This window comes from Telmatherina bonti (assembly GCF_933228915.1).
Source record: "Telmatherina bonti genome assembly, chromosome: 18".
Classification (NCBI taxonomy): domain Eukaryota; kingdom Metazoa; phylum Chordata; class Actinopteri; order Atheriniformes; family Telmatherinidae; genus Telmatherina; species Telmatherina bonti.
Window position 1 is genome coordinate 3,293,724 of NC_136616.1, and position 21,457 is coordinate 3,315,180.

Below are 21,457 nucleotides of genomic sequence, written 5' to 3' on the forward strand. Positions count from 1 at the left end.
CGACTACGCCTGCTGCTGGGAACGTTCGCTAACGACCCGACTACGCCTGCTGCTGGGAACGTTCGCTAACGACCCGACTACGCCTGCTGCCGGGAAGCGTTCGCTAACATTCCGACTACACCTGCTGCTGGGAGGCGTTCGCTAACGACCCGACTACGCCTGCTGCTGGGAACGTTCGCTAACGACCCGACTACGCCTGCTGCTGGGAACGTTCGCTAACGACCCGACTACGCCTGCTGCTGGGAACGTTCGCTAACGACCCGACTACGCCTGCTGCTGGGAACGTTCGCTAACGACCCGACTACGCCTGCTGCTGGGAACGTTCGCTAACGACCCGACTACGCCTGCTGCTGGGAACGTTCGCTAACGACCCGACTACGCCTGCTGCTGGGAACGTTCGCTAACGACCCGACTACGCCTGCTGCTGGGAACGTTCGCTAACGACCCGACTACGCCTGCTGCTGGGAACGTTCGCTAACGACCCGACTACGCCTGCTGCCGGGAAGCGTTCGCTAACGTTCCGACTACGCCTGCTGCTGGGAACGTTCGCTAACATTCCGACTACGCCTGCTGCTGGGAACGTTCGCTAACATTCCGACTACGCCTGCTGCTGGGAACGTTCGCTAACGACCCGACTACGCCTGCTGCCGGGAAGCGTTCGCTAACATTTTGACTACGCCTTCTGCTGGGAACGTTCGCTAACGACCCGACTACGCCTGCTGCCCGGAAGCGTTTGCCGCTAACGACCAGACTACACCTGCTGCCGGGAAGCGTTCGCCGCTAACGACCCGACTACACCTGCTGCCGGGAAGCGTTTGCCGCTAACGACCCGACTACGCCTGCTGCCGGGAAGCGTTTGCCGCTAACGACCCGACTACGCCTGCTGCCGGGAAGCGTTTGCCGCTAACGACCCGACTACGCCTGCTGCCGGGAAGCGTTCGCCGCTAATGACCCGACTACGCCTGCTGCTGGGAACGTTCGCTAACGACCCGACTACGCCTGCTGCCGGGAAGCGTTCGCTAACATTCCGACTACACCTGCTGCTGGGAACGTTCGCTAACGACCCGACTACGCCTGCTGCTGGGAACGTTCGCTAACGACCCGACTACGCCTGCTGCTGGGAACGTTCGCTAACGACCCGACTACGCCTGCTGCCGGGAAGCGTTCGCTAACATTCCGACTACACCTGCTGCTGGGAAGCGTTCGCTAACGACCCGACTACGCCTGCTGCTGGGAACGTTCGCTAACGACCCGACTACGCCTGCTGCTGGGAACGTTCGCTAACGACCCGACTACGCCTGCTGCTGGGAACGTTCGCTAACGACCCGACTACGCCTGCTGCTGGGAACGTTCGCTAACGACCCGACTACGCCTGCTGCTGGGAACGTTCGCTAACGACCCGACTACGCCTGCTGCTGGGAACGTTCGCTAACGACCCGACTACGCCTGCTGCTGGGAACGTTCGCTAACGACCCGACTATGCCTGCTGCCGGGAAGCGTTCGCTAACGTTCCGACTACGCCTGCTGCTGGGAACGTTCGCTAACATTCCGACTACGCCTGCTGCTGGGAACGTTCGCTAACATTCCGTCTACGCCTGCTGCTGGGAACGTTCGCTAACGACCCGACTACGCCTGCTGCCGGGAAGCGTTTGCCGCTAACGACCAGACTACACCTGCTGCCGGGAAGCGTTCGCCGCTAACGACCCGACTACGCCTGCTGCCGGGAAGCGTTCGCCGCTAATGACCCGACTACGCCTGCTGCTGGGAAGCGTTCGCCGCTAATGACCCGACTACGCCTGCTGCTGGGAACGTTCGCTAACGACCCGACTACGCCTGCTGCCGGGAAGCGTTCGCTAACATTCCGACTACGCCTGCTGCTGGGAACGTTCGCTAACGACCCGACTACGCCTGCTGCTGGGAACGTTCGCTAACGACCCGACTACGCCTGCTGCTGGGAACGTTCGCTAACGACCCGACTACGCCTTCTGCCGGGAAGCGTTCGCTAACATTCCGACTACGCCTGCTGCTGGGAACGTTCGCTAACGACCCGACTACGCCTGCTGCTGGGAACGTTCGCTAACGACCCGACTACGCCTGCTGCTGGGAACGTTCGCTAACGACCCGACTACGCCTGCTGCTGGGAACGTTCGCTAACGACCCGACTACGCCTGCTGCCGGGAAGCGTTCGCTAACATTCCGACTACGCCTGCTGCCGGGAACGTTCGCTAACGACCCGACTACGCCTGCTGCCGGGAAGCATTTGCTAACGACACGACTACACCTGCTGCCGGGAAGCATTTGCTAACGACCCGACTACACCTGCTGCCGGGAAGCATTTGCTAACGACCCGACTACACCTGCTGCCGGGAAGCATTTGCTAACGACCCGACTACACCTGCTGCCGGGAAGCATTTGCTAACGACCCGACTACACCTGCTGCCGGGAAGCATTTGCTAACGACCCGACTACACCTGCTGCCGGGAAGCATTTGCTAACGACCCAACTACACCTGCTGCCGGGAAGCGTTTGCTAACGACCCAACTACACCTGCTGCCGGGAAGCGTTCGCCGCTAACGACCCGACTACTCCTGCTGCCGGGAAGCATTTGCTAACGACCCAACTACACCTGCTGCCGGGAAGCGTTCGCCGCTAACGACCCGACTACGCCTGCTGCCGGGAAGCGTTCGCCGCTAACGACACAACTACGCCTGCTGCCGGGAAGCATTTGCTAACGACCCGACTACGCCTGCTGCCGGGAAGCATTTGCTAACGACACGACTACACCTGCTGCCGGGAAGCATTTGCTAACGACACGACTACACCTGCTGCCGGGAAGCGTTCACCGCTAACGACCCGACTACGCCTGCTGCCGGGAAGCGTTCGCCGCTAACGACCAGACTACACCTGCTGCCGGGAAGCGTTCGCCGCTAACGACCCGACTACGCCTGCTGCCGGGAAGCGTTTGCCGCTAACGACCCGACTACGCCTGCTGCCGGGAAGCGTTCGCTAACATTCCGACTACGCCTGCTGCTGGGAACGTTCGCTAACATTCCGTCTACGCCTGCTGCTGGGAACGTTCGCTAACGACCCGACTACGCCTGCTGCCCGGAAGCGTTCGCCGCTAATGACCCGACTACGCCTGCTGCTGGGAAGCGTTCGCCGCTAATGACCCGACTACGCCTGCTGCTGGGAACGTTCGCTAACGACCCGACTACGCCTGCTGCCGGGAAGCGTTCGCTAACATTCCGACTACGCCTGCTGCTGGGAACGTTCGCTAACGACCCGACTACGCCTGCTGCTGGGAACGTTCGCTAACGACCCGACTACGCCTGCTGCTGGGAACGTTCGCTAACGACCCGACTACGCCTTCTGCCGGGAAGCGTTCGCTAACATTCCGACTACGCCTGCTGCTGGGAACGTTCGCTAACGACCCGACTACGCCTGCTGCTGGGAACGTTCGCTAACGACCCGACTACGCCTGCTGCTGGGAACGTTCGCTAACGACCCGACTACGCCTGCTGCTGGGAACGTTCGCTAACGACCCGACTACGCCTGCTGCCGGGAAGCGTTCGCTAACATTCCGACTACGCCTGCTGCCGGGAACGTTCGCTAACGACCCGACTACGCCTGCTGCCGGGAAGCATTTGCTAACGACACGACTACACCTGCTGCCGGGAAGCATTTGCTAACGACCCGACTACACCTGCTGCCGGGAAGCATTTGCTAACGACCCGACTACACCTGCTGCCGGGAAGCATTTGCTAACGACCCGACTACACCTGCTGCCGGGAAGCATTTGCTAACGACCCGACTACACCTGCTGCCGGGAAGCATTTGCTAACGACCCGACTACACCTGCTGCCGGGAAGCATTTGCTAACGACCCAACTACACCTGCTGCCGGGAAGCGTTTGCTAACGACCCAACTACACCTGCTGCCGGGAAGCGTTCGCCGCTAACGACCCGACTACACCTGCTGCCGGGAAGCATTTGCTAACGACCCAACTACACCTGCTGCCGGGAAGCGTTCGCCGCTAACGACCCGACTACGCCTGCTGCCGGGAAGCGTTCGCCGCTAACGACACAACTACGCCTGCTGCCGGGAAGCATTTGCTAACGACCCGACTACGCCTGCTGCCGGGAAGCATTTGCTAACGACACGACTACACCTGCTGCCGGGAAGCATTTGCTAACGACACGACTACACCTGCTGCCGGGAAGCGTTCACCGCTAACGACCCGACTACGCCTGCTGCCGGGAAGCGTTCGCCGCTAACGACCAGACTACACCTGCTGCCGGGAAGCGTTCGCCGCTAACGACCCGACTACGCCTGCTGCCGGGAAGCGTTTGCCGCTAACGACCCGACTACGCCTGCTGCCGGGAAGCGTTTGCCGCTAACGACCCGACTACGCCTGCTGCCGGGAAGCGTTCGCCGCTAATGACCCGACTACGCCTGCTGCTGGGAACGTTCGCTAACGACCCGACTACGCCTGCTGCTGGGAACGTTCGCTAACGACCCGACTACGCCTGCTGCTGGGAACGTTCGCTAACGACCCGACTACGCCTGCTGCTGGGAACGTTCGCTAACGACCCGACTACGCCTGCTGCTGGGAACGTTCGCTAACGACCCGACTACGCCTGCTGCTGGGAACGTTCGCTAACGACCCGACTACGCCTGCTGCTGGGAACGTTCGCTAACGACCCGACTACGCCTGCTGCTGGGAACGTTCGCTAACGACCCGACTACGCCTGCTGCTGGGAACGTTCGCTAACGACCCGACTACGCCTGCTGCTGGGAACGTTCGCTAACGACCCGACTACGCCTGCTGCTGGGAACGTTCGCTAACGACCCGACTACGCCTGCTGCCGGGAAGCGTTCGCTAACATTCCGACTACGCCTGCTGCTGGGAACGTTCGCTAACGACCCGACTACGCCTGCTGCCGGGAAGCATTTGCTAACGACACGACTACACCTGCTGCCGGGAAGCATTTGCTAACGACCCGACTACACCTGCTGCCGGGAAGCATTTGCTAACGACACGACTACACCTGCTGCCGGGAAGCATTTGCTAACGACCCGACTACGCCTGCTGCCGGGAAGCATTTGCTAACGACACGACTACACCTGCTGCCGGGAAGCATTTGCTAACGACACGACTACACCTGCTGCCGGGAAGCGTTCACCGCTAACGACCCGACTACGCCTGCTGCCGGGAAGCGTTCGCCGCTAACGACCAGACTACACCTGCTTCCGGGAAGCGTTCGCCGCTAACGACCCGACTACGCCTGCTGCCGGGAAGCGTTTGCCGCTAACGACCCGACTACGCCTGCTGCCGGGAAGCGTTTGCCGCTAACGACCCGACTACGCCTGCTGCCGGGAAGCGTTCGCCGCTAATGACCCGACTACGCCTGCTGCTGGGAACGTTCGCTAACGACCCGACTACGCCTGCTGCTGGGAACGTTCGCTAACGACCCGACTACGCCTGCTGCTGGGAACGTTCGCTAACGACCCGACTACGCCTGCTGCTGGGAACGTTCGCTAACGACCCGACTACGCCTGCTGCTGGGAACGTTCGCTAACGACCCGACTACGCCTGCTGCTGGGAACGTTCGCTAACGACCCGACTACGCCTGCTGCCGGGAAGCGTTCGCTAACATTCCGACTACGCCTGCTGCTGGGAACGTTCGCTAACGACCCGACTACGCCTGCTGCCGGGAAGCATTTGCTAACGACACGACTACACCTGCTGCCGGGAAGCATTTGCTAACGACCCGACTACACCTGCTGCCGGGAAGCATTTGCTAACGACACGACTACACCTGCTGCCGGGAAGCATTTGCTAACGACCCGACTACACCTGCTGCCGGGAAGCATTTGCTAACGACCCGACTACACCTGCTGCCGGGAAGCATTTGCTAACGACCCGACTACACCTGCTGCCGGGAAGCGTTCACCGCTAACGACCCGACTACGCCTGCTGCCGGGAAGCGTTCGCCGCTAATGACCCGACTACGCCTGCTGCTGGGAACGTTCGCTAACGACCCGACTACGCCTGCTGCCGGGAAGCGTTCGCTAACATTCCGACTACACCTGCTGCTGGGAACGTTCGCTAACGACCCGACTACGCCTGCTGCTGGGAACGTTCGCTAACGACCCGACTACGCCTGCTGCTGGGAACGTTCGCTAACGACCCGACTACGCCTGCTGCCGGGAAGCGTTCGCTAACATTCCGACTACACCTGCTGCTGGGAAGCGTTCGCTAACGACCCGACTACGCCTGCTGCTGGGAACGTTCGCTAACGACCCGACTACGCCTGCTGCTGGGAACGTTCGCTAACGACCCGACTACGCCTGCTGCTGGGAACGTTCGCTAACGACCCGACTACGCCTGCTGCTGGGAACGTTCGCTAACGACCCGACTACGCCTGCTGCTGGGAACGTTCGCTAACGACCCGACTACGCCTGCTGCTGGGAACGTTCGCTAACGACCCGACTACGCCTACTGCCGGGAAGCGTTCGCTAACGTTCCGACTACGCCTGCTGCCGGGAACGTTCGCTAACATTCCGACTACGCCTGCTGCTGGGAACGTTCGCTAACATTCCGACTACGCCTGCTGCTGGGAACGTTCGCTAACGACCCGACTACGCCTGCTGCCGGGAAGTGTTCGCTAACATTCTGACTACGCCTGCTGCTGGGAACTTTCGCTAACGACCCGACTACGCCTGCTGCCCGGAAGCGTTTGCCGCTAATGACCCGACTACGCCTGCTGCCGGGAAGCGTTCGCCGCTAACGACCCGACTACACCTGCTGCCGGGAAGCGTTTGCCGCTAACGACCCGACTACGCCTGCTGCCGGGAAGCGTTCGCCGCTAATGACCCGACTACGCCTGCTGCTGGGAAGCGTTCGCCGCTAATGACCCGACTACGCCTGCTGCTGGGAACGTTCGCTAACGACCCGACTACGCCTGCTGCCGGGAAGCGTTCGCTAACATTCCGACTACGCCTGCTGCTGGGAACGTTCGCTAACGACCCGACTACACCTGCTGCCGGGAAGCATTTGCTAATGACACGACTACAGCTGCTGCCGGGAAGCGTTCACCGCTAACGACCCGACTACGCCTGCTGCCGGGAAGCGTTCGCCGCTAATGACCCGACTACGCCTGCTGCTGGGAACGTTCGCTAACGACCCGACTACGCCTGCTGCCGGGAAGCGTTCGCTAACATTCCGACTACACCTGCTGCTGGGAACGTTCGCTAACGACCCGACTACGCCTGCTGCTGGGAACGTTCGCTAACGACCCGACTACGCCTGCTGCTGGGAACGTTCGCTAACGACCCGACTACGCCTGCTGCCGGGAAGCGTTCGCTAACATTCCGACTACACCTGCTGCTGGGAAGCGTTCGCTAACGACCCGACTACGCCTGCTGCTGGGAACGTTCGCTAACGACCCGACTACGCCTGCTGCTGGGAACGTTCGCTAACTACCCGACTACGCCTGCTGCTGGGAACGTTCGCTAACGACCCGACTACACCTGCTGCCGGGAAGCATTTGCTAACGACCCGACTACACCTGCTGCCGGGAAGCATTTGCTAACGACACGACTACACCTGCTGCCGGGAAGCATTTGCTAACGACCCGACTACACCTGCTGCCGGGAAGCATTTGCTAACGACCCGACTACACCTGCTGCCGGGAAGCATTTGCTAACGACCCGACTACACCTGCTGCCGGGAAGCATTTGCTAACGACCCGACTACACCTGCTGCCTTGAAGCATTTGCTAACGACCCGACTACACCTGCTGCCGGGAAGCATTTGCTAACGACCCGACTACACCTGCTGCCGGGAAGCATTTGCTAACGACCCAACTACACCTGCTGCCGGGAAGCGTTTGCTAACGACCCAACTACACCTGCTGCCGGGAAGCGTTCGCCGCTAACGACCCGACTACACCTGCTGCCGGGAAGCATTTGCTAACGACCCAACTACACCTGCTGCCGGGAAGCGTTCTCCGCTAACGACCCGACTACGCCTGCTGCCGGGAAGCGTTCGCCGCTAACGACACAACTACGCCTGCTGCCGGGAAGCATTTGCTAACGACCCGACTACGCCTGCTGCCGGGAAGCATTTGCTAACGACACGACTACACCTGCTGCCGGGAAGCATTTGCTAACGACACGACTACACCTGCTGCCGGGAAGCGTTCACCGCTAACGACCCGACTACGCCTGCTGCCGGGAAGCGTTCGCCGCTAACGACCAGACTACACCTGCTGCCGGGAAGCGTTCGCCGCTAACGACCAGACTACACCTGCTGCCGGGAAGCGTTCGCCGCTAACGACCCGACTACGCCTGCTGCCGGGAAGCGTTCGCCGCTAACGACCCGACTACGCCTGCTGCCGGGAAGCGTTTGCCGCTAACGACCCGACTACGCCTGCTGCCGGGAAGCGTTCGCCGCTAATGACCCGACTACGCCTGCTGCTGGGAACGTTCGCTAACGACCCGACTACGCCTGCTGCTGGGAACGTTCGCTAACGACCCGACTACGCCTGCTGCTGGGAACGTTCGCTAACGACCCGACTACGCCTGCTGCTGGGAACGTTCGCTAACGACCCGACTACGCCTGCTGCTGGGAACGTTCGCTAACGACCCGACTACGCCTGCTGCCGGGAAGCGTTCGCTAACATTCCGACTACGCCTGCTGCCGGGAAGCGTTCGCTAACATTCTGACTACGCCTGCTGCTGGGAACGTTCGCTAACGACTCGACTACGCCTGCTGCCGGGAACCGTTTGCCGCTAACGACCAGACTACACCTGCTGCCGGGAAGCGTTTGCCGCTAACGACCCGACTACGCCTGCTGCCGGGAAGCGTTCGCCGCTAATGACCCGACTACGCCTGCTGCTGGGAACGTTCGCTAACGACCCGACTACGCCTGCGGCTGGGAACGTTCGCTAACGACCCGACTACGCCTGCTGCTGGGAACGTTCGCTAACGACCCGACTACGCCTGCTGCTGGGAACGTTCGCTAACGACCCGACTACGCCTGCTGCCGGGAAGCGTTCGCTAACATTCCGACTACACCTGCTGCTGGGAACGTTCGCTAACGACCCGACTACGCCTGCTGCTGGGAACGTTCGCTAACGACCCGACTACGCCTGCTGCTGGGAACGTTCGCTAACGACCCGACTACGCCTGCTGCCGGGAAGCGTTCGCTAACATTCCGACTACGCCTGCTGCTGGGAACGTTCGCTAACGACCCGACTACGCCTGCTGCCGGGAAGCGTTCGCTAACATTCTGACTACGCCTGCTGCTGGGAACGTTCGCTAACGACCCGACTACGCCTGCTGCCGGAAAGCGTTTGCCGCTAACGACCCGACTACACCTGCTGCCGGGAAGCGTTTGCCGCTAACGACCCGACTACACCTGCTGCCGGGAAGCGTTCGCTAACGACCCGACTACACCTGCTGCCGGGAAGCGTTCGCCGCTAACGACCCGACTACACCTGCTGCTGGGAAGCGTTCGCCGCTAACGACCCGACTACACCTGCTGCTGGGAAGCGTTCGCCGCTAACGACCCGACTACACCTGCTGCCGGGAAGCGTTCGCTAACGACCCGACTACACCTGCTGCCGGGAAGCGTTCCCCGCTAACGACCCGACTACACCTGCTGCCGGGAAGCGTTCCCCGCTAACGACCCGACTACACCTGCTGCCGGGAAGCGTTCCCCGCTAACGACCCGACTACACCTGCTGCCGGGAAGCGTTCGCTAACGACCCGACTACACCTGCTGCCGGGAAGCGTTCGCTAACGACCCGACTACACCTTCTGCCGGGAAGCGTTCGCTAACGACCCGACTACACCTGCTACTGGGAAGCGTTCCCCGCTAACGACCCGACTACACCTGCTGCTGGGAAGCGTTCCCCGCTAACGACCCGACTACACCTGTTTCTGGGAAGCGTTCCCTGCTAACGACCCGACTACACCTGCTGCCGGGAAGCGTTCGCTAACATTCTGACTACGCCTGCTGCTGGGAACGTTCGCTAACGACCCGACTACGCCTGCTGCCGGGAAGCGTTTGCCGCTAACGACCAGACTACACCTGCTGCCGGGAAGCATTTGCTAACGACACGACTACACCTGCTGCCGGGAAGCATTTGCTAACGACACGACTACACCTGCTGCCGGGAAGCATTTGCTAACGACACGACTACACCTGCTGCCGGGAAGCATTTGCTAACGACACGACTACACCTGCTGCCGGGAAGCGTTCACCGCTAACGACCCGACTACGCCTGCTGCCGGGAAGCGTTCGCCGCTAACGACCAGACTACGCCTGCTGCCGGGAAGCGTTCGCCGCTAACGACCCGACTACGCCTGCTGCCGGGAAGCGTTTGCCGCTAACGACCCGACTACGCCTGCTGCCGGGAAGCGTTTGCCGCTAACGACCCGACTACGCCTGCTGCCGGGAAGCGTTCGCCGCTAATGACCCGACTACGCCTGCTGCTGGGAACGTTCGCTAACGACCCGACTACGCCTGCTGCCGGGAAGCGTTCGCCGCTAACGACCCGACTACACCTGCTGCTGGGAACGTTCGCTAACGACCCGACTACGCCTGCTGCTGGGAACGTTCGCTAACGACCCGACTACGCCTGCTGCTGGGAACGTTCGCTAACGACCCGACTACGCCTGCTGCTGGGAACGTTCGCTAACGACCCGACTACGCCTGCTGCTGGGAACGTTCGCTAACGACCCGACTACGCCTGCTGCTGGGAACGTTCGCTAACGACCCGACTACGCCTGCTGCTGGGAACGTTCGCTAACGACCCGACTACGCCTGCTGCTGGGAACGTTCGCTAACGACCCGACTACGCCTGCTGCCGGGAAGCGTTCGCTAACATTCCGACTACGCCTGCTGCTGGGAACGTTCGCTAACGACCCGACTACGCCTGCTGCCGGGAAGCATTTGCTAACGACACGACTACACCTGCTGCCGGGAAGCATTTGCTAACGACCCGACTACACCTGCTGCCGGGAAGCATTTGCTAACGACACGACTACACCTGCTGCCGGGAAGCATTTGCTAACGACCCGACTACACCTGCTGCCGGGAAGCATTTGCTAACGACCCGACTACACCTGCTGCCAGGAAGCATTTGCTAACGACCCGACTACGCCTGCTGCCGGGAAGCATTTGCTAACGACCCGACTACACCTGCTGCCGGGAAGCATTTGCTAACGACCCGACTACACCTGCTGCCGGGAAGCATTTGCTAACGACCCGACTACACCTGCTGCCGGGAAGCATTTGCTAACGACCCGACTACACCTGCTGCCGGGAAGCATTTGCTAACGACCCGACTACACCTGCTGCCGGGAAGCATTTGCTAACGACCCGACTACACCTGCTGCCGGGAAGCGTTTGCTAACGACCCAACTACACCTGCTGCCGGGAAGCGTTCTCCGCTAACGACCCGACTACACCTGCTGCCGGGAAGCATTTGCTAACGACCCAACTACACCTGCTGCCGGGAAGCGTTCGCCGCTAACGACCCGACTACGCCTGCTGCCGGGAAGCGTTCGCCGCTAACGACACAACTACGCCTGCTGCCGGGAAGCATTTGCTAACGACCCGACTACGCCTGCTGCCGGGAAGCATTTGCTAACGACACGACTACACCTGCTGCCGGGAAGCGTTCACCGCTAACGACCCGACTACGCCTGCTGCCGGGAAGCGTTCGCCGCTAACGACCAGACTACACCTGCTGCCGGGAAGCGTTCGCCGCTAACGACACAACTACGCCTGCTGCCGGGAAGCATTTGCTAACGACCCGACTACGCCTGCTGCCGGGAAGCATTTGCTAACGACCCGACTACACCTGCTGCCGGGAAGCATTTGCTAACGACACGACTACACCTGCTGCCGGGAAGCATTTGCTAACGACACGACTACACCTGCTGCCGGGAAGCGTTCACCGCTAACGACCCGACTACGCCTGCTGCCGGGAAGCGTTCGCCGCTAACGACCAGACTACACCTGCTGCCGGGAAGCGTTCGCCGCTAACGACCAGACTACGCCTGCTGCCGGGAAGCGTTCGCCGCTAACGACCCGACTACGCCTGCTGCCGGGAAGCGTTTGCCGCTAACGACCCGACTATGCCTGCTGCCGGGAAGCTTTCGCCGCTAATGACCCGACTACGCCTGCTGCTGGGAACGTTCGCTAACGACCCGACTACGCCTGCTGCTGGGAACGTTCGCTAACGACCCGACTACGCCTGCTGCTGGGAACGTTCGCTAACGACCCGACTACGCCTGCTGCTGGGAACGTTCGCTAACGACCCGACTACGCCTGCTGCTGGGAACGTTCGCTAACGACCCGACTACGCCTGCTGCTGGGAACGTTCGCTAACGACCCGACTACGCCTGCTGCCGGGAAGCGTTCGCTAACGACCCGACTACGCCTGCTGCCGGGAAGCGTTCGCTAACATTCTGACTACGCCTGCTGCTGGGAACGTTCGCTAACGACCCGACTACGCCTGCTGCCGGGAAGCGTTTGCCGCTAACGACCCGACTACACCTGCTGCTGGGAAGCGTTCCCCGCTAACGACCCGACTACACCTGCTGCCGGGAAGCATTCGCCGCTAACGACCCGACTACACCTGCTGCCGGGAAGCGTTCGCTAACGACCCGACTACACCTGCTGCCGGGAAGCGTTCGCTAACGACCCGACTATACCTGCTGCTGGGAAGCGTTCCCCGCTAACGACCCGACTACACCTGCTGCTGGGAAGCGTTCCCCGCTAACGACCCGACTACACCTGTTTCTGGGAAGCGTTCCCTGCTAACGACCCGACTACACCTGCTGCCGGGAAGCGTTCGCTAACATTCTGACTACGCCTGCTGCTGGGAACGTTCGCTAACGACCCGACTACGCCTGCTGCCGGGAAGCGTTTGCCGCTAACGACCAGACTACACCTGCTGCCGGGAAGCGTTCACCGCTAACGACCCGACTACGCCTGCTGCCGGGAAGCGTTTGCCGCTAACGACCAGACTACACCTGCTGCCGGGAAGCGTTCACCTCTAACGACCAGACTACACCTGCTGCCGGGAAGCTTTCACCGCTAACGACCCGACTACGCCTGCTGCCGGGAAGCGTTTGCCGCTAACGACCAGACTACACCTGCTGCCGGGAAGCGTTCACCTCTAACGACCCGACTACGCCTGCTGCCGGGAAGCGTTTGCCGCTAACGACCCGACTACGCCTGCTGCCGGGAAGCGTTTGCCGCTAATGACCCGACTACGCCTGCTGCCGGGAACGTTCGCTAACGACCCGACTACGCCTGCTGCCGGGAAGCGTTCGCTAACATTCCGAGTACGCCTGCTGCTGGGAACGTTCGCTAACGACCCGACTATGCCTGCTGCTGGGAACGTTCGCTAACGACCCGACTACGCCTGCTGCTGGGAACGTTCGCTAACGACCCGACTACGCCTGCTGCCGGGAAGCGTTTGCCGCTAACGACCCGACTACACCTGCTGCCGGGAAGCGTTTGCCGCTAACGACCCGACTACACCTGCTGCCGGGAAGCGTTCGCTAACGACCCGACTACACCTGCTGCCGGGAAGCGTTCGCCGCTAACGACCCGACTACACCTGCTGCCGGGAAGCGTTCGCCGCTAACGACCCGACTACACCTGCTGCCGGGAAGCGTTCGCTGCTAACGACCCGACTACACCTGCTGCCGGGAAGCGTTCGCTAACGACCCGACTACACCTGCTGCCGGGAAGCGTTCGCTAACGACCCGACTACACCTGCTGCCGGGAAGCGTTCGCCGCTAACGACCCGACTACACCTGCTGCCGGGAAGCGTTCCCCGCTAACGACCCGACTACACCTGCTGCCGGGAAGCGTTCGCCGCTAACGACCCGACTACACCTGCTGCCGGGAAGCGTTCCCCGCTAACGACCCGACTACACCTGCTGCCGGGAAGCGTTCGCCGCTAACGACCCGACTACACCTGCTGCCGGGAAGCGTTCGCCGCTAACGACCCGACTACACCTGCTGCCGGGAAGCGTTCCCCGCTAACGACCCGACTACACCTGCTGCCGGGAAGCGTTCGCCGCTAACGACCCGACTACACCTGCTGCCGGGAAGCGTTCCCCGCTAACGACCCGACTACACCTGCTGCCGGGAAGCGTTCCCCGCTAACGACCCGACTACACCTGCTGCCGGGAAGCGTTCCCCGCTAACGACCCGACTACACCTGCTGCCGGGAAGCGTTCGCCGCTAACGACCCGACTACACCTGCTGCCGGGAAGCGTTCCCCGCTAACGACCCGACTACACCTGCTGCCGGGAAGCGTTCGCCGCTAACGACCCGACTACACCTGCTGCCGGGAAGCGTTCGCCGCTAACGACCCGACTACACCTGCTGCCGGGAAGCGTTCCCCGCTAACGACCCGACTACACCTGCTGCCGGGAAGCGTTCGCCGCTAACGACCCGACTACACCTGCTGCCGGGAAGCGTTCGCCGCTAACGACCCGACTACACCTGCTGCCGGGAAGCGTTCGCCGCTAACGACCCGACTACACCTGCTGCCGGGAAGCGTTCGCCCCTAACGACCCGACTACACCTGCTGCCGGGAAGCGTTCGCTAACGACCCGACTACACCTGCTGCCGGGAAGCGTTCCCCGCTAACGACCCGACTACACCTGCTGCCGGGAAGCGTTCCCCGCTAACGACCCGACTACACCTGCTGCCGGGAAGCGTTCGCCGCTAACGACCCGACTACACCTGCTGCCGGGAAGCGTTCGCTAACGACCCGACTACACCTGCTGCCGGGAAGCGTTCGCCGCTAACGACCCGACTACACCTGCTGCCGGGAAGCGTTCGCCGCTAACGACCCGACTACACCTGCTGCCGGGAAGCGTTCGCCGCTAACGACCCGACTACACCTGCTGCCGGGAAGCGTTCGCCGCTAACGACCCGACTACACCTGCTGCCGGGAAGCGTTCGCCGCTAACGACCCGACTACACCTGCTGCCGGGAACGTTCGCTAACGACCCGACTACACCTGCTGCCGGGAAGCGTTCGCTAACGACCCGACTACACCTGCTGCCGGGAAGCGTTCGCCGCTAACGACCCGACTACACCTGCTGCCGGGAAGCGTTCGCCGCTAACGACCCGACTACACCTGCTGCCGGGAAGCGTTCGCCGCTAACGACCCGACTACACCTGCTGCCGGGAAGCGTTCGCCGCTAACGACCCGACTACACCTGCTGCCGGGAAGCGTTCGCCGCTAACGACCCAACTACACCTGCTGCCGGGAAGCGTTCGCCGCTAACGACCTGACTACACCTGCTGCCGGGAAGCGTTCGCCCCTAACGACCCGACTACACCTGCTGCCGGGAAGCGTTCGCTAACGACCCGACTACACCTGCTGCCGGGAAGCGTTCCCCGCTAACGACCCGACTACACCTGCTGCCGGGAAGCGTTCGCCGCTAACGACCCGACTACACCTGCTGCCGGGAACGTTCGCTAACGACCCGACTACACCTGCTGCCGGGAAGCGTTCGCTAACGACCCGACTACACCTGCTGCCGGGAAGCGTTCGCCGCTAACGACCCGACTACACCTGCTGCCGGGAAGCGTTCGCCGCTAACGACCCGACTACACCTGCTGCCGGGAAGCGTTCGCCGCTAACGACCCGACTACACCTGCTGCCGGGAAGCGTTCGCCGCTAACGACCCGACTACACCTGCTGCCGGGAAGCGTTCGCCGCTAACGACCCAACTACACCTGCTGCCGGGAAGCGTTCGCCGCTAACGACCCGACTACACCTGCTGCCGGGAAGCGTTCGCCCCTAACGACCCGACTACACCTGCTGCCGGGAAGCGTTCGCTAACGACCCGACTACACCTGCTGCCGGGAAGCGTTCCCCGCTAACGACCCGACTACACCTGCTGCCGGGAAGCGTTCCCCGCTAACGACCCGACTACACCTGCTGCCGGGAAGCGTTCGCCGCTAACGACCCGACTACACCTGCTGCCGGGAAGCGTTCGCCGCTAACGACCCGACTACACCTGCTGCCGGGAAGCGTTCGCCGCTAACGACCCGACTACACCTGCTGCCGGGAAGCGTTCGCTAACGACCCGACTACACCTGCTGCCGGGAAGCGTTCGCCGCTAACGACCCGACTACACCTGCTGCCGGGAAGCGTTCGCTAACGACCCGACTACACCTGCTGCCGGGAAGCGTTCGCCGCTAACAGGCAGCGAGGAAAACAGGTCTATGGACCTTCTTTACTCCGTATGTAAACTTCTGGTTCGGTAGATGTAGGTCTTGCAGACGTGTCAGGCGGAGAGAAGGTCCAGCTGCATCTGAGACACTCTACTTCCGTTGTGGCGAACAACTTGTTTTCAACGCACATGATCCGATATTTACACAAATCATTGGCATCAATTTTAGCATCGATTTATCTGCAGATATATAAGCATAGACCTTCGGACCTTACGCTGAGTGTTCTCTCCTGTCAGCTTCGAGGTCGTTGGCTACGGCTGCATGACGTGTATCGGCAACAGCGGTCCGCTTCCAGATCCGGTGGTGGAGGCCGTAACCCAGGTATGGAAACCACACTGGCTGAAGTTTCCACACAAACCAGGACTTCTGTAGGAAACATTAACGTTGAGGTTTTTAGGGAGATCTGGTGGCTGCAGGTGTCCTGTCAGGAAACAGAAACTTTGAGGGTCGGGTCCATCCCTACACCAGAGCCAACTACCTGGCCTCACCGCCGCTCGTCATCGCATACGCCATTGCCGGCACGGTCAGGATAGACTTCGAGAAGGAGCCAATTGGTGAGCAATTCAAAATAATGTTTATACACACACACACACACACACACACCTACACACATAGAAATACATACGTATGTATGTATATGTATACATGCATGTCCAAACTCACAATGGTGAGAAATAATTTGAATCTGACAAAAGTAATAATTAAATAAATAAAACTTCTATGAAATGTGACCAAAAAATAGTCAGACGTTGGTTTTCATCCCGGCTTCAACAGAATTATTTTTTCAAAAATTCACGGCTGGGATGAGAATCAGCACCTCCAAATCTGAGACCATGGTCCTCAGCCGGAATAGGGTGGATTGTCCTCTCCGGGTCGGGAGTCAGGTCCTGCCTCAAGTGGAGGAGTTTAAATATCTCGGGGTCTTGTTCACGAGTGAGGGAAGGATGGAGCGTGAGATGGACAGTCGGATCGGTGCGGCGTCTGCAGTAATGCGGACTCTGCGCCGGTCTGTCGTGGTGAAGAAGGAGCTGAACCAGAAGGCGAAGCTCTCCATTTACCAGTCGATCTACGTTCCTACCCTCACCTATGGTCATGAGCTGTGGGTCGTGACCGAAAGAAGGAGATCTCGTATACAGGCGGCTGAAATGAGTTTCCTCCGCAGGGTGGCCGGGCTCTCCCTTAGAGATAGGGTGAGGAGCTCGGTCATCCGGGAGGAGATCAGAGTAGAGCCGCTGCTCCTCCGCATCGAGAGGAACCAGTTGAGGTGGCTCGGGCATCTGGTCAGGATGCCTCCTGGACCTTCCTGGTGAGGTGTTCCAGGCACGTCCCTCTGGGAGGAGACCCCGGGGAAGACCCAGGACACGCTGGAGGGATTACATCTCTCGGCTGGCCTGGGAACGCCTCGGGATCCCCCCCGCAGAGTTGGTAAATGTGGCTGGGGAGAGGGAAGTCTGGGCTTCCCTGCTTAGGCTGCTGCCCCCGCGACCCGACCCCGGATAAGCGGCAGAAGATGGATCCAGAGTGATTCAGATTGGATGAATCAAACGTCTTCGTCACTCTGACAAACACACGATGCTTCAAACAAAGTCTGGCTGAAACAATCCAGAATATATTGATTGTGTATCGATTTTAATCTCAGATTCTTGCGGCCTTTTCAGACTAAACACACCGTATTTGCCCTGCAGTGGGTTTTTGTCAGACTCACAGAGGAGTTTTAGTCTGAGAAACTGACCTGGAACAGTTTTACTTCCAGTTGACAAATCATCTTTTCAGTCCTGAATGAAAGTAGAAGCGTCGGCGCGGCAGCTGCGTGTTTACGATGGGAAACGACGGAGTGACGGTTCAGAAACGCGACTTCGTATTCCGTCCGACCTGCCAGCTGAAATCTCATGACTACATGTCTGCAGCCATGGACTCAGAGGGTCAGGAGATCTTCCTGAGGGACATCTGGCCCACACGGGAGGAGATCCAGACTGTGGAGAGGACATACGTCATCCCATCCATGTTTAAGGAAGTCTACAAGAAGATCGAGGTCGGTAGCTTCAGCTGCAAGCTGCTGGAGATCCTGTCAGTGTTTCAGGTGTGAAGGTTGTGTTTGTTGTTGTAGAAAGTCAACGAACGCTGGAACTCTCTGGTCGCTCCCTCGAACAAGCTGTACACCTGGGATCCTCAGTCAACTTACATCAAGTCACCGCCGTTCTTCGATGGTTTGGTAAATATTCACCACAGCTGCAGCGCGATGCGTGTCCATGCAGAGACATGAAGCCTGGTCATGACGTGGTGGGGAGAGCTCCCAGGACCTCTGGACTGTGTCGCGTTGCTTCTAACAGATATCTGGTTGGTGACGTTAGAAGGTCTGAAACTCTGCAGGTCAGTAAACCTTCCAGCGGAGATGATCGTCCGACAGAGTGCAGCCTGTTGGAAATGCTTCGGTTGACCACTAGAGGGAGCAGTAGCACCACAGTTCCAGCACTACGGAGCGTTTTATTTACACCAAACACAACTTTATTTATAAAGCGCTTTACAAACAGCAGCAGCCTGTGACCAGAGCGCTGAACATGGGACGAACCGTAGAAATACTGGACAGGAAACCAGTCCAGAAGCCGGTCTAGAGGCTGGTTCCAGGTACCTGGAACTGAGCTGGATGTCGGCATCATGTCAGACGGTGTTTCTGTGGTTTTGTTATATTTATTTATTTATTTATTTATTTGTTTATTTTGCAGGGACAGTACAAGAATACATTTTCAAGGTGTTAGTGCAGTAAAAAAACACAAGGTTATTGAAAAAATTAATCATAAAATATATTGTCCATCATCTCGTCTTTGTTCAGACCATGCAGCTGCAGCCTCCTCAGTCCATAGAGGACGCCTACGTCCTGCTGAACCTGGGAGACTCGGTGACCACAGACCACATCTCTCCTGCAGGAAACATCGCCAGGAACAGCCCTGCAGCTCGCTACCTCGCCAACAGAGGGTAAAGCAGGTTTATCATACATTATCAACTCCTTTTGTCTTTTCAGAGCACTTTTCCTCTTTTTCTGGCCTCCATTCTGCTCGTTTGGTTTTCTCTTGAACAATTTTGAGATGACAAATTTCTAATTTCTTATAGGTCAGCGGTTTACTCAACAGCAAAAACATCTTCTTTCCAATCCGTCAATGAAACCTTTTTATCTTAAATCAATCTTCAGTCCTGAGAAAACACCACATACTGTATTATTGTTATAAATCTTTAAATGCTTATTATTTATTTATACTTTGTTTTATTTAAAGTGGAACTATTTTGTGCATTTCAGGCTAATTTATTTTTATTTCTGAGCCCAGAAGGGCTGGGATTGATGGAGTTATTGCCACAAATGGCTTTATTTACTTCAGACCGACCCTCTCCGTAGGCTGTCAGATCAGCCTGCGGGCAAAACGAGTGGATTGAGACTCTTCCGCATTAAGCCCCGCCTCCCGCCACTGCACTACATCGGGAGCGCGCACCGCACCTGCTTTCACCGTCATTGTAACGTCTCATAAACAGAAGGATTAGGCTCATATGAACTCAATAAAAAAACAAAATACAATGTCAACACATAGCATACAGCCCTACATGTTGGAACCTGAATCAGAGCCTGAAAACGAAGTGGAAAACAGCAACCCACAGCAACGAATGCAGCAGGATGTCTCTCTTTGGTAAACTCACCAGCCATCGTTGGAAATAACTTTATCCCACGTTTTCCACCCGCCTGATGTATTTGTACATGCCCTTGTTAACCAGTAGAAGGTAACCAATCACCCAACCTTATCCCCCGGGACGTCACAAGGATTTCCACGTAGAAAAAACTCTCTAAAACCACGTGTTTTTCATCGCCATGGAAACCGAACAGAGAGAGTGCTGGAACTCAAACTCAAACTCAAACATGCGTTTAGGTGATAAAAAACGGTGTCGTTCACATGTCTGATGAGGATTCAACACTGTAACACTGTAGAAAGCTCAGAAAACTCCAAATACCATCATAGGAACCCTTTAAACTGTGCGTAGAGGTTAAAGTCCTGTCAGTAACGGCACGTTTGCTGGTTTTCATGAGTTTTATTGTCCATCAGCAGTTTTAGGGAGAGAGCTGTTGTCCTGTAACGACCTGGAAAAGCCGTAAATAAAATGATGATTGTTGATCTTCAGCCTGACGTGTGAGCATTTAGAGGAGGTGCTTTCGTCATCATTAATCTGTTCGTTTTGGACAGGTTGAGTCCTCGCGACTACAACTCGTACGGCTCTCGGCGGGGTAACGATGCCGTCATGGCCAGAGGGACATTTGCCAACATTCGCCTCTTCAACAAATTCCTCAACAAGCAGGCGCCGCAAACCGTTCACATGGCAACCGGAGAGACGGTGAGACGCTGCGACTTTCCTCCAGTCTCATCTGAAATGTTCTGAATCCTCCAACTTCATGTGTCCCCCCCAGCTGGATGTGTTCGATGCTGCAGAGAGGTACCGGGAGTCCGCCGTCCCGCTGCTGGTCCTGGCCGGCAAGGAGTACGGATCAGGAAGCTCCAGAGACTGGGCAGCTAAAGGCCCATTCCTTCTGGTGAGGCTGTGTTTTTCTGACTGATGGGACGGGAAGTCCGGGTGCTGTTTCCCCGTCTCTCCCAGGACGGACCAGACAAATAAGTCCCTCCCGCAGTTTCCTCCTGGGTTTCATACCTGTGGAGGCTGAGAAGACTGCATCCACGTTTCCACATCCAGATGTCTGTATTTCCATGTTCAGATGTCCACCATTTATATCGTCTAGATGTCCACCATTTATATCGTCTAGATGTCCACCGTTTATATAGTCTAGATGTCCACCGTTTATATCGTCTAGATGTCCACCGTTTATATCGTCTAGATGTCCACCGTTTATATCGTCTAGATGTCCATGTTTCTCTTGTCCATATGTCTGTTTCTATCGTCCAGATGTCCATGTTTCTATCATCTAGATGTCCATGTTTCTATCATCTAGATGTCCATGTTTCTATCGTCCATATGTCTGTTTCTATCATCTAGATGTCCATGTTTCTATCGTCCAGATGTCTGTTTCTATCGTCCAGATGTCCATGTTTCTATCGTCCAGATGTCCATGTTTCCATCGTCCAGATGTCAATGTTTCTATCGTCCAGATGTCCACATTTCTATCGTCCAGATGT

The 21,457-nt window shown here is 58.6% G+C and overlaps 1 protein-coding gene across 2 annotated transcripts in view; it reads left to right on the top strand.

Moving 5' to 3' along the window:
- aco1 (aconitase 1, soluble) overlaps positions 1-21,457 on the top strand; it is a 118,715-nt gene that overhangs the window by 74,142 nt on the left and 23,116 nt on the right. For both annotated transcript variants that reach the window (XM_079257906.1, XM_079257905.1), the window contains 7 exons: positions 16,529-16,613; positions 16,690-16,846; positions 18,200-18,324; positions 18,400-18,504; positions 19,123-19,265; positions 20,516-20,663; positions 20,737-20,859. In XM_079257906.1, coding sequence (XP_079114032.1) covers positions 16,529-16,613; positions 16,690-16,846; positions 18,200-18,324; positions 18,400-18,504; positions 19,123-19,265; positions 20,516-20,663; positions 20,737-20,859 — 886 coding nt within the window. The remainder of the gene's footprint in view (positions 1-16,528; positions 16,614-16,689; positions 16,847-18,199; positions 18,325-18,399; positions 18,505-19,122; positions 19,266-20,515; positions 20,664-20,736; positions 20,860-21,457) is intronic.